General features: G+C 38.1%; 2 protein-coding genes across 5 annotated transcripts; one reads left to right on the top strand and one right to left on the bottom strand.

Moving 5' to 3' along the window:
* Nucleotides 1-6,594: 6,594 nt before the first annotated feature.
* Nucleotides 6,595-9,027, bottom strand: LOC108319761 (uncharacterized). Its single transcript, XM_017551004.1, has 4 exons — nt 9,023-9,027; nt 8,550-8,680; nt 7,750-8,447; nt 6,595-7,698 (listed from the first exon to the last, which is right to left on the bottom strand). The coding sequence occupies exons 1-4, from the start codon at nt 9,025-9,027 to the stop codon at nt 6,595-6,597; spliced, it is 1,938 nt and encodes a 645-aa protein (XP_017406493.1).
* A 577-nt stretch (nt 9,028-9,604) lies between these two features.
* Nucleotides 9,605-12,522, top strand: LOC108319776 (uncharacterized). 4 transcript variants are annotated; one of them, XM_017551021.2, is made up of 7 exons: nt 9,605-9,738; nt 10,017-10,109; nt 10,862-10,981; nt 11,110-11,188; nt 11,460-11,546; nt 11,758-11,820; nt 12,093-12,522. In XM_017551021.2, exons 2-7 carry the CDS (start codon nt 10,054-10,056, stop codon nt 12,168-12,170), a joined length of 483 nt encoding a protein of 160 aa, XP_017406510.1. In that variant the 5' UTR covers nt 9,605-9,738; nt 10,017-10,053; the 3' UTR covers nt 12,171-12,522. The 4 variants fall into 4 exon arrangements, with proteins under 4 accessions (XP_017406510.1, XP_017406512.1, XP_052734692.1 ...); XM_017551023.2 differs by having other exon boundaries at nt 9,614-9,742; XM_052878732.1 differs by lacking the exon at nt 9,605-9,738 and adding an exon at nt 9,781-9,958.
* The last annotated feature ends 310 nt before the right edge of the window (nt 12,523-12,832 follow it).

Genomic DNA, 12,832 nt, shown 5'->3' with positions numbered 1-12,832 from the left:
ATGATTCAACCGACAGGAAATCCTAGAAACCACAAGATCAAAATCACAAATCTCCTTTTCTTTAATCGCGCCATGGACCACTTATAAGGAACCAAAACCACTTTCACAGGAGTCACAAGCTAACCATCTTCAACCTCTTCGATCCAAACCTGCAAAGAAAACATGCGACCATTGGCTTCTACACCAACCAAGTCGCACCACCACCTTCTCCTTCGCGGCCCAAGATTCCCCAGCATTCTCAATCATCAAAAACCTTAATTTGGGTGGAAGGAGGGGACTGCCACATGTTAAACCCTAAGTGGATAGTGGACAAGTCTTTCTTGGTCAAACAAATTAATTTTGGTCAAAAAAATGGGGCTTAAGTGTAAATATGAAAATCTAATGGGCCTCTCTCCAATTTTGGCAAAATAAGGAACGGTAAATTGAAAATTTGAGAGAAATTCAGTAAATATTTTATAAGATAATATGGAAATATCAATAGAAAATATCTCCCAAATATTTTATAATTATTTTAATTTGTTAATTACTTGCACCAGATAAAAGAGACTTAAGGGAAGCAGGAACCATCATTCATTCACTGAGACTCCTCCACTGAAAAGTAATTATCCACCATTCCTCTCTCTTTTATTTTACCATGTATTCCATTCCCTTATGGAGGGCTAAACTTTTAGGACTATTCCACTATAATTTTATTATGGATTATAAGGTTAACTTGAATTCACTTTTGAAATTAGAAGATGTTTGAAGAAACCATGATTAGCAAGAGAGGAATAGAAATGAGTGAGAGTCGGGACTTGTTTGCCCAATATATGAAAAATCAAAAGGAGGGTGAAAAAAAAGAATCACATAAGACGGAGGATGAGAGGTACAATCAAGCTAGGAGAGACATTCCATTCTTTGGTAAAGACATTAGTGCTTTAACATACTTAGCTTAGGAAAGAAAAATTAATAAAATACATCCTTTTCTTGCTAGAGATAATGAATCCTCTATTCTTAACATATACTTTTCTAGATTAAAAGAACATGCAAGTGAATGCTGAAATCATAGGCAATATAGTGTCAAGAAAGGTAGAAAATCCTTCATTCATGATTGGTATGAACTAAGAGCTTGCATGAGAAGAAATTTTGTTCCTCCTTTAGCTAAGAGAGACCTAGAATTAATGGGAAAACTAATTCAAGAGGGAAAAACATTTATGAAAGGTCTATATGGTTTATCCCGTAGAGAAATTGAATTTAAAGAAAAACTTGAGAAACTCTTGGATGAGAGAAGAAAGAGAAAGATTAGAAGGAGAGAAATGGCATTGAGAGAAAAGAAAGAAAGAAACAAAAAGAGAGAGAAAAAAGAGGAAGAGAGAAAGTAACAAGAAAGGAAAGAAGAGGAAGAAATGAGAGAGAAAAGAGAGAGAGAGAGAGAGAGAGAGAGAAGAAGAAGAAGAGAAAAACTTAGAAAAATACTTAGGTTCTTAGGAAATAGAAAAACATCTAGGTTAAAACACCTAGACGCATGACTAAACGATGTTTTACCTAAAGCGTCTAAGAAAGTTAAAAGTTAAATGCTTGATGTTTACAATACCTAAAAAAGGTATTCGGTATAGCTCTTAAAAACAAAATAGGTCGAGACAATGTCTCTGACAAAACATCTTAAAACACATAAATATCCAAACATAAAAAAAAGCTTAAACACGATAAATTCTATCTATCTAAAAAGAGACAACACCGAAAGAAGCATTTACTTGACTAAATGATACCATGAGCTTAAACAGTACCTCATCTAACAATGAAGTATCTATACTATGCTTGGTATCTTTAGAGAAAAGAGCTTAATTGCAAAATGCTACCTAACAGTAGAAAAGCAAAAAGCACTTTATTGTTCTGAACAAGCTTTAAATGACATTAAATGCTCAACATTCAAAAACAACAAAAGTATCTGTTGCATGGACAATTTACTCTATTTTGTAGACAATTTATTCTACACGCATCCATAGAGCTACATATCAAATATCAAAAAATGAACATTAGAGACAAAGGAGATATTCATAAAATGTTCTTCACTTGAAAAATATCATACAACCTACTTCAAGCAAAGTTCTAGAAAAACATGTCTGCTCTGACAAGTTGGCTTACCCAACATCCGTTGTACGAAGAAGAAAGAGAAAACATAGGTATCAAGGCTACAAACTCAATCTAATGGACAAATATCCATGAAGCCTTTAAATAGAAGATCTCTCGAAAGGAAAATCAAGAGGATAACTTAAGAGAATAATCAAGAGAGAAACTTACAATGTAATATGCATCCTAAGAACCTAAAGAGAAAGAGCTCAAGAAAAAGAATACATTTGAGGTAAAGAAAAAGATTAGAGAAGAAAAGAGAAGAAAAGAGAAAAAGAGAAAAGAAATACTCTCACGCTTCATTGTCATATTGCTTACTATGTAAGAGAAAAGAGAGACACATGTGAGTGTTTAGACTCCTTTGTAATGTAATCAAATCCTCTCTATGAGGGATATAGTCCAAACATCTTGTAAGCAATCGTTGATTGCAATTCTGAAGAGAATTAAAAAACTTACAACTGAACTCTGTTTGAGTTGAGGAATCTTGGCAAGGTTGCTAAGTACCAAGAGTGGTGCGAATAATTAAAGGAAATCTCAACTAAGGTTGTTGAGTACCAAGAGTGGTGCGAATACTCAATAGAAATCTCGGCGGAGTTGTTGAGTACTAGGAGAGGTGAGAATACTCAAAGGAAATATCAGCGAGGTTGTTGAATAGTAGGAGTGGTGCTAATACTCATTTGTAATCGTGTGAAGATTTTAGTGGAACCCTCTGCGAAGTAGACTGAACGTAGCTTAGTTGCAGTAAATTAATATAAAATTTCTTGTGCAATTATCTATTCTCTTGTCTAAATGACCCTTTTACAAAAACCTGCAGTTGTGTTTGGATTTCTATATATAAGAATCTTCCAAGCTAAAACGTTTATTTTTCATAAACGAAGTTCTTACTAAATGCTACAATACATATTTTGAATAACGTGGCAGGACGTTCGTTCATTTATTTATCAAGTCGAGCATCTAAGCAATTAAAAGAAAATTTTCAAAAGCTTGATAACATTTTATATCAGAAGGATTGCAAATGGTTTTCCATTAACACTATTCAACCTCCTCCCCTTTTAATGTTTTTCAGGTACTTCATTCTTTGGTATCAGTGCATAACAGCCGCAGTGAAGGGTAACAAACCTTTAGCCTGCACAATTGGGATAAAAAGGGTTGTCTTCGTTGCCGTTGTACTCATCTCTTGATCAGTCTTGCTCGGCCCTTCAACTTGATTATTATCCTTCGAGGGTATGGGGATGAGTTACATCGGGTGTTGTGTAGATTGCTCATGTCGGCCAACGACATGCTCGAATGTTAGTGTGGCTAGCTCAGCTTCATGTCTCCTTTGCATCTCCTCCATCTGCCTCTGCATTTCCCTTATGAACTCCAAAGGGTCTTGTTGTTCGCCTATATTTCTCATGGTCACCATTGGGTTTGTTCGTTTGTTCTTGGGCCCCACGGTGGGCACCAAAATGTTTCAAATAGCGGGGTCAAGAACTACTTCTTCACACTTTTCACTAGTCTTTCTATGTTGCCTTCAATTTTCGTTACTGTTATTATCAATCTCCTTCCTTCAATCCTCAAGTCGAGCGATGATGTACTTGTCAAAGACACTCTGACGCTCATGTCAGTTAATGAATCCGCTTGGTTATCACAATGTAGTCTTAATTTCACAATAAATGCAATCACCTACCTCCTTAACTTACCTCTGTATTTATGGGTTTTGAAGTGGGCTTTTAATTAAGGTTAACCCAATTATAGTCCAAGAGTTCATAAGCATATTTTACTTTGTTAATCATGCTGAATTTGTGTCGATGGTTTTAATGTGTATTACCGATCAATCATCTATGGAAATTGTAACTAACCAGTCTACATTATTACGTGGTTTTGAGGAAATGTTCATTCTCTTATAAGAGTTGACTACTCAGTGTATAAGAGGGTGCGTTGACCGAATAGTTATACAGTACAAATATCATTTTATTTTATTCTATTACTATTCTTGTTCCATTTATTTAAGTAAATGTTGTAAATAGACAACATACATTCTTCTTCATTGTAAGTCCTTTTTTTTGTATGGACCTCTGTTAACAAGTGTTATACCATTGATTCTAATACTTATCAAAATTGTTTTCAAATATGACTTACAGAGGTTTTTTTCTTCGTAAGAAACCATGATTATTACCTAGACCACAATATTAATAACAAGGATTAAAATAACATCTTATTGCACCACATAGCCATTGTCATCGTCTTCCATTGTAGCTTTGTTATTTATTGTCACTAAGAAAAAAAACTTATGTTGAAGAACTCATTTTAGAAAATAATATATATTTTCTGAAAAATTTATTTTGAATTTTTTTTTTCATAAGTCTTGTTCTAAAACAATTCTTGTATATTCTGAAAAGTTTATTCTAAAAAGTTATTTCATATATATATATATATATATATATATATATATATATGTTTATGCAAATATATCCAAGACCGAGAGACTAACCTGTTGACGTGTCTTTCTCGCTTCCGAACGCCTGGATCGCCCTCCTTTCTTCAATCTGAACTGCTCGGTCACTTTCAATCTACTATTGTTGCCCGATCGGTATTAGTGTAGACCGATCGGTCTCCTTCTGAACGAGGGTGGAGGTACCTGTAAAAGGCACTCCAACGTCCAAGTTAGGTGTGTAATTTGATATTTGAGTATTTGAGAATGGGTTGAGTGTGAGTGAAACGTATTGAAATGTTTTGGAGTGTGAATTGAGCATGAATAGAACGTACCTGGCTTTCAGCCCTGGCTTTGTATTTATACCTTACCTCATGGCTCATGAGCTGATACAACCCCAATAAAATATAAACAGAATAACATATAAACAAATTACCAGAAAATTCGGTTGGTTGTTTATAACCTATTTATCAATATCTTTAATTAGATATTCTTTGATTTTAGCACCTGTTGGACTATTGGCCCAATAATAGATTAAGCGCTGGCCCAATTACGGCCCAATCTTTGACTCGGTTAACCATAGCGGATGGACCTGAAGGCCTTGAGTGGATGGACCGAAGGGTGCTGAATGCTGACCGTTCGGTCTACCCTAGGTACGATACATATGCCCCCCAAGTCTGAGTTAAGTGTTCGACTTTAGCCGTAGTTAACTATAGGACTTATGAGTTTGAGGGAGGCTGTTTTTAGTCGTTGTTCACCTGTGGCGGGATTTATGAGTTCTCCTTTTGAACTTTGCCATGTACCGAGCGGTAAATGATGGGAGTTCTTTTTAGAACTTTTTCCCATTTGATCAATGACTGATATTATCCAGCTTACCTGTTCTGAGGGAAAATATCCACTAAATATGAACTGTCAAAAGAATGTAAACCACTAGACTAACCCATTTTATAAGGTCGAATAGCCAAGCAGGGGAGACCGCTCGGTTAAAGATGCTCGAATGAGAGTGACTGTTCCTCAGCTCTTTGTTTTTGGCTAGGAGTTCCTGGAGAACTTCCCAGTAAACGAGAGTGACCGTCCGTGGCCTAGGAGTTACTGAAGAAATTCCCAGTAGACATGAGTGACCGTCCGTGGCCCAGGAGTTCCTGAAGAACTTCCCAATAGACGTGAGTGACCGTCCGTGGCCCAGGAGTTCCTGAAGAACTTCCCAATAGACGTGAGTGACCGTCCGTGGCCTAGGAGTTCCTAAAGAATCTCCCAGTAGACGAAATCTGTGAGACCGAGCGGCTGAATGCCTGAACACTTGACGCCATGGAGGACGGACGGCAGAGGCCGAGTGGACAAATACCTATGAGAGATGATGGTCGAGTACCTGTGAGGCTGAACGGCCGAATACCTGAATACTTAAGGCCATGGAAGGTCGAATAGTAGAGGCTGGATGATCGAGCACCTGTGAAGCCGGATGACCGAGCGTTAGAGGCCGAATGGCCGAGCATCTGTGAAGCCGGACGACCGAGCACCTGTGAGGCCGGATGACTGAGTGTTAAAGGCCGAATGGCCGAGCACCTGTGAGGCCGAACGATCGAGCGTCAGAGGCCGAGTGGCCGAGCATCTGTGAGGCCGGTTGGCCGAGCCCCTATGAGACCGGATGACTGAGTTTTAGAGGCCGAATGACCGAGCGTCTGTGAGGCCAGATGGCCGAGCACTTGTGAGGCCGGCTGGTCGAGCACCTCTGAGGCCAAATGGCCAAGCACCTGTGAGGCCAGGCGACCGACCATTAGAGGCCGAATGGCCGAGCATTTGTGAGGTCGGATGGCTGAATACCTGAATACTTGAGGCCCCAGAAAGCCGAACAGTAGAGGCCAAGTGGCCGAATATTTGATAACTTTGTTTAAACAAAAAATTGGTCGAGCGTATTTGCTTCAACAAAACAACTTTAAAGAAAAAATAATAAATGTTTTAATAAAACGTGACAATAATGTTTAACTGAAGTAAAATTTGATACTAGTCTTTTTTCCTAGTCTAGGGATAGTTTTTCCTTTGAGCCAATAAGTTCTTTTAGCAAGATGTCGAGTTTAACTAATAGTTGTTTCTGCTCCTCTGTCCGTTTGAGGGGGAACGAAGGGTGTGACTTTTAAGCTAACATTATAGCATTCTCGGGCTGTCTGTTGATCCGTCCGTACATTGCATATGGTACCCTTCTCTAACGGGAATTTCAATGCTAAATGTGGGGTGGAGACCACAGCTCCAAAAGCATTCAAACAAGGTCGTCCCAACAGAGCGTTATATGGAGTATGAGCTTCTACTAACAGGAATTGTATTCTGAATTCTTTCGCTTCTCTGTCCGGTCCAAGCCGAGTCCTTAAGTCGAAGTATCCTCGAGTATTGACTCTTTCTCCTGTAAATCCCACAATTTGCTCATTAAATGGGCATATGACATCTTCAGACAAATCCATTTGTAAGAACGTCTTCCAATACAAGATGTTGACCGAGCTATCCTGATCGACTAACACCTTGCTGATAACACAACGAGATATCTCGGTTGTAATGACCATAGGATCATCTTGATTCGAGTCAGGGGCATGGAAATCCTCATTAGTGAAGGTAATTGGTGGTAGAGATCGAGGTTTTCTATCCACCATGTGAACGGTTTTGAGTCTCCTCAGGTGCCTTTTCCTTGTTGACAATAATGTTCCTCCTCCAGCAAAACCTCCAGAAATGGTATTGACGTACCTATGAACCGATCGGTCACGTTCACGACTGCGACTGCGGCTACGGCTGCAACTGTGCCTACGTCCTCGTTTGGTCTTTTGATGGGACCGTCCGGCTTCTCTGGTAGGACTTCTTCTTTGGGTTCTTTCTTTTCTTACGAATTGCTGTAGATGGCCTCCTCGGATAAGCCTTTCTATTTTAGCTTTCAGTATATTGCATTCTTCCATAGTATGGCCGCAGTTCAGATGGAAATTGCAGCTCTTCCTCGCATCAACGCTCTTGGGAGTGGCCTTTTCTCGAAGTGTGAGAAGTTCAACATTGAGAGCTTCCTCGAGAACCTTAGCCCTTGGTGCATTGAGGGTGGTATAGTGATTAAATCTGGGAAGATGCTTAGGATCCTTTTGAGGAGGATCCCCATTGAACGATCGTTTTCCTTCTTTCTTATTTCCCCCAGAGGTTTCTTGATGCTGCTTTTTTCAGGATTGCCTTATATCTTCAATATGAATAAACTCCACCACCCTCTCTTGGAGCTCATCCATGGTTTTAGGGAGTTTGGCGTATAAATTTTCCGAAAAATATCCCGCTTTTAAGCAAGAAGGCAGGTTGCTAATGATGAAGGTATGATTGATATCCCTGACTCGCCAAGCGGTTTCGTTGTACCTTTTCATGAAGGCTTTCAGAGATTCATCTTTCTCCTGTTTGGTATTTACCAACTCCGCGGGCGTGAACTCTTGTATCCGACTAGATGCATATTGTCGCTCAAAAAGGGTTTGTATAGTGGCAAAGCAATCCACTGTATTTGGGGGAAGGGTGTTATACCATGTGAATGCTTCTCCCCTTAGCAATAGTGAAAAGGTTCTGCACAGGACCGGGTCACAGTTGGAGTAAAACGCCATTGCATTGACAAATGCTCTCATGTGATCATCTAGGTCGGTTGAGTCGTCATACTCTTCAAATGTGGGAGGAGTTTTCTCTGGCATGGGTGCCTGCATGATTGTTGTCGTGAAAGGAAGTAGACCGATCGATCTAACAGTTTGTAAAGGTGAGGGCGCTTGGCCATGTGGGTTGTCGTTTGGATTGCCATTTGGGTTTCCGTTCGGATTGCCATTTTGGTTACCGTTCGGATTGCCATTTGGGTTTCCGTTCGGATTGGTACGATGAGATCGGTCCTGACTGGGATGTGTTTCATTATTTTCGCTGTCATGACCCCGTTGAGCTGATGACGGGGATGACTGCTCAGACTGTTGTTGACGGGTCCGTTCGGCCCTTAGCGTCACAATCTCTCATGCTTCTGCTGCATCTCCTGCTGTGCTCGAACCTGTGCTTGCAGTTGTGCTTGCAATTGAGCTATCAAATCTCTGGTGGTATGCTGCTCGTCCATGCTCCTCGTGGTCACCATCTAGGCTTCTTTTGTCTGCTATCGACCCCACGATGGGCGCCAAAATGTTTCTGCAAATATATCCGAGACCGAGAGACTAACCTGTTGACGTGTCTTTCCCGCTTCCGAACGTCTGGATCGCCCTCCTTTCTTCAATCTGAACCGCTCGATCACTTTCAATCTATTGTTGTTGCCCGATCGGTATTAGTGTAGACCGATCGGTCTTCTTCTGGATGAGGGGGAAGGTACCTGCAAAAGGCACTCTGACGCCCAAATTAGGCGTGTAATTTGATATTTGAGTATTTGAGAATAGGTTGAGTGTGAGTGAAACGTATTGGAATGCTTTAGAGTGTGAATTGAGCATGAATAAAACGTACCTGGCTTTCAGCCCTGACTTTGTATTTATAACTTACCTCATGGATCCTGAGCTGATACAAGCCCAATAAAATATAAACAGATTACTTGAAAATCCGATTAGTTGTTTATAATCTGCTTATCAATATCTTTAATTAGATATTATTTGATTTTAGTACCTGCTGACTATTGGCCTAATAATAGCTTAAGCGCTGGCCCAATTGCGGCCTAATCCTTGACCTGGTTAACTGTAACGAATGGACCCGACGGTCCTGAGTGGATGGACCGACAGGTGCTGAATGCTGAGCGTTCGGTCTACCCTAGATACGATACTATATATATATATATATATATCAAAACATAATGCATTTTATGTGTTCTAGTAAGTATATTTCAAAAAACATGTTTCAGAATCCTGTTCAAGAAAATTTATTCTGGACAGTTCCGAAAATTTTATTGTTGAAATCATGTTCTAGAAATTCCAATAAACTTGTTTTGGAGGATTGCCCATAATATGGAAGTTACCTTTACGAACGTATCATATAAAAATAATGGGGTTGCAGTTAAAATTTCTGGGGATGTAGAAAGAGAAAGCCTAGGAAGATAGGTTGGGTTGAATATTATTAGGCCCAATCCGACCCAAATTTGACATAGTTCTGTTGCAGGTTGTAATAAAAACATAAAACAAAAATATACAAAAACTAAAAGCACCATATTTTCATCAGGAATTCTATAGTCCAATTCCCTGTTTTGGGTGGTGGAAAAGTGACGCCAAGTGGGTATAAGAATTTTAATTTCAAATTAACTCCGAAAATTATTCATTTAACTCATGTTTCTGTATTTCACTTTGTTTTCTTTCCTTACGCTTTCTTAAATCTGAGTTTCACACACTACGTGGAATGCTCTTTAGGTGTTCGATAAAATGCTTCAACCGAATCTTTGTAAATAAGGAGTTGTGGGGATAGTAGAAATTAAACAAGAAAAGTTTTAGTGAGGTTGATAGTGCATTTTCACGATTTTTGTAGTCTGTCTGTAACATGTATTTATTTGCAGGAACTGGATAGTTTAGCCCCGTTGCATTCACCGTGTAATGGACGATCCATCGTTTTTTGATCGGATGATCAGTCATCTCCGTTCAACTTGCAAGTATGAATTCGTTCATGTGATCCTTAATTGCTTTTCTTAACTTGCTGTATATGACAGATTTTTGTTAAGCATATTTATAGTGAGCGTGATTATAGTAATTTGATTCGTAAATGTTTCAAGAATAAGATACACTTTTGTTCTCTCAACATATCTTGAAATAATGTTTTATTATCTTAAGAATATAATATTATCATCTTCGGGAACATGGGGGAGGCTTTGCACACTCATGCTATTAAGCTGCTTGATATGTTGTGCATATTTGACTAGAAAAAAATTTCGGGTAGGAGAATTATATAGGTCTATTCGGGTTTTTTGAGAGTGGATGACTCTGTTTTAATTTCTTTATGGTGTCATCTTTATGTTCTGCCAAAAGAGCACTCATTGTGCTATGACTGAGTCATTTAATAATTTCTGTTGGCCTATTGAAAACTTCTTTTCCTCTCTATATTTTATCTTCATCAAGTACTTGTAGTCCTGGATTGGTATATATATTGAGATACCAAAAGAATATATTTAATTCTTTTTCCAATCATGTCAAAAAGTGTTTGGAAGCTAATTTCAAATCTTCATATATTACTAATGAAGTTCGGTAGGGATTGACTATGGTACGGTAGTTTCCATAAACTCCATAAATAGTTGTGTTGTTATGGCGCACTTTCGTAATGCCTTTTTCATGGGATAGTTTTGCCTAATCTGATTCTCTTTCTACTATAAGATGATAATATTTTTTGGAATTTTTGTGATAACTAAAGGTACTATACTGGTTATCCAAAGGATCTTGGACCATCCAAGGTTATTCATTTTACATCTGAGCGTGAGTTTGTCACACTTCTTCATGAAGGTTTTCCTGTGGTTGTTGCATTTACTATCAGGTAATCTGGAGTCAGCTGCTGAATTCTTACTCGGTTCCCCCTATTTGAACTTGACTTTGGTTTTAATGGAAAGGAAAAGTGAAGAGATTTAATAATAACTAATAACTACTACTTATTTGATAATGCAGGGGGAATTACACTCGACATCTTGACAAAGTATTGGAAGAAGCTGCTGTTGAGTTTTATCCTCATGTAAAATTTATGCGTGTAAGTTATTTTTCATAATTAATGTGCTCGTGCAACTGTTGGCAACCATATCAATAGCATCTCTCTGATGCAGCATAGCTCCTGTCTCACAGAATTACAAAAACACAAACACATATACTCACACAGCACAGTTCATCGCGACAGTTTTCCTTTCTTTTTATTTTATTGCGTGATTATTATTATTTTCTTGGGTTTGGGCTATGTATTTTCTGTGCACTCTGTATCATGTTATTGTGCATTGGTGAAATGGTTTTGTTCTGGAGCTTTGCAGGTTGAATGTCCGAAATATCCTGGGTTTTGTATAACTCGGCAAAAGAAGGAGTATCCATTCATTGAAATATTTCACAGTCCAACACAGGTATGGTGTTCCTTACCTGTTCATCACTGTCTCATCAATTCATTGCATAAACTTCCTTCGGGAAAAGTCATATAAGATTTTCTTTTAACGGAATGGTTGATCAGAAAGCACGTATTCTGCAGTATGGTTTCTATTAATCGGTTAATCTGTTCATTGACTACCACCCCATGTAAATCCTTTTGTAATTTGAGACATGTGTTCCTCTATACAGGCAGATAAACAGGGAAGGGTGGCTGATCCGAATATTACTAAGTACAGTGTTAAAGTCTTGCCTGTAAGTTGTTTTTGTTTAAATTAAGTCTGGATTGCACCTTGAGAATCCTTTTTCAGGCTAACTGATACCTATCACTGATTATTATTATTATTTTGAATTTTTAACTCTTCTCAAACGTATGTTTATAGTGAGTTATACATAGGTAGTAAGTCTAGTAATCTACCAGTAAGTCACTAAGTTATCAAAATTTTGTACATGCCTGACATACACTCACTTGCATCTGTGAGATGTAATATTTTATCCAATTTCAATTTAATTTTATGCACTTGCAGTTCAACTACGATTTAAGCGCTTATGGATTTAGAGAATTCTTCAAGCGACACGGTATGTGGTCATCAGATTCAAAGTAAGTTCCAGCGGAAGGGTTTTATGTTTCATATGTTGAAGAGCCACCTGATCATACTCTCTACCTATCATCACAAGTTCACAACTAATGGAAAATATTATTTGGTTTAAGTTCTCGTCAGGGGCTTTATTCATTGTTCCTTTGTGTTGGCATCTTAGTATTTCCATGTTTATGTTCTCCAACTTCTAGAATAGAACCTACAAGACGTTTCTCATCAAACCCTATCTGTTAATTTGTCTATCAACTACTTGAATCCTAGAGGCTTCTTTGGAAAGCAAGATAAACTGCTTGTCTTAAAAGTTGGATATGCGATATATTCTTTTGTGTTCTATAAATTGAGTGAGAAATTATTGCAATGGTGATATATGTTTTGAGTATTCATAATTTAGCATGCTTCTACCATATTTGATGTTGATAATATAGTTATTAAACATTACATCTTGTAATAACTTTAAAACAAATCTATATTTCTTTTATCAGCCCTAGTCATACACAGTCATACACTTATATTCTCATAATTTGTAAATAAAAAGTCTTTCTGAACTTTTAGTGCATAACATTTTTTACATTAGTTTCTAAAGCTATAAAAGAAAAGGGATCCTTAAGAGTACAACTGTCAATCGCATAATCCAATTACTACCTGCAAAATTCGAGTCAAGCAACAAT

This window comes from Vigna angularis, chromosome 6 (assembly GCF_016808095.1).
Source record: "Vigna angularis cultivar LongXiaoDou No.4 chromosome 6, ASM1680809v1, whole genome shotgun sequence".
NCBI lineage: Eukaryota > Viridiplantae > Streptophyta > Magnoliopsida > Fabales > Fabaceae > Vigna > Vigna angularis.
This window is presented reverse-complemented; position numbering and strand designations above follow the sequence as displayed.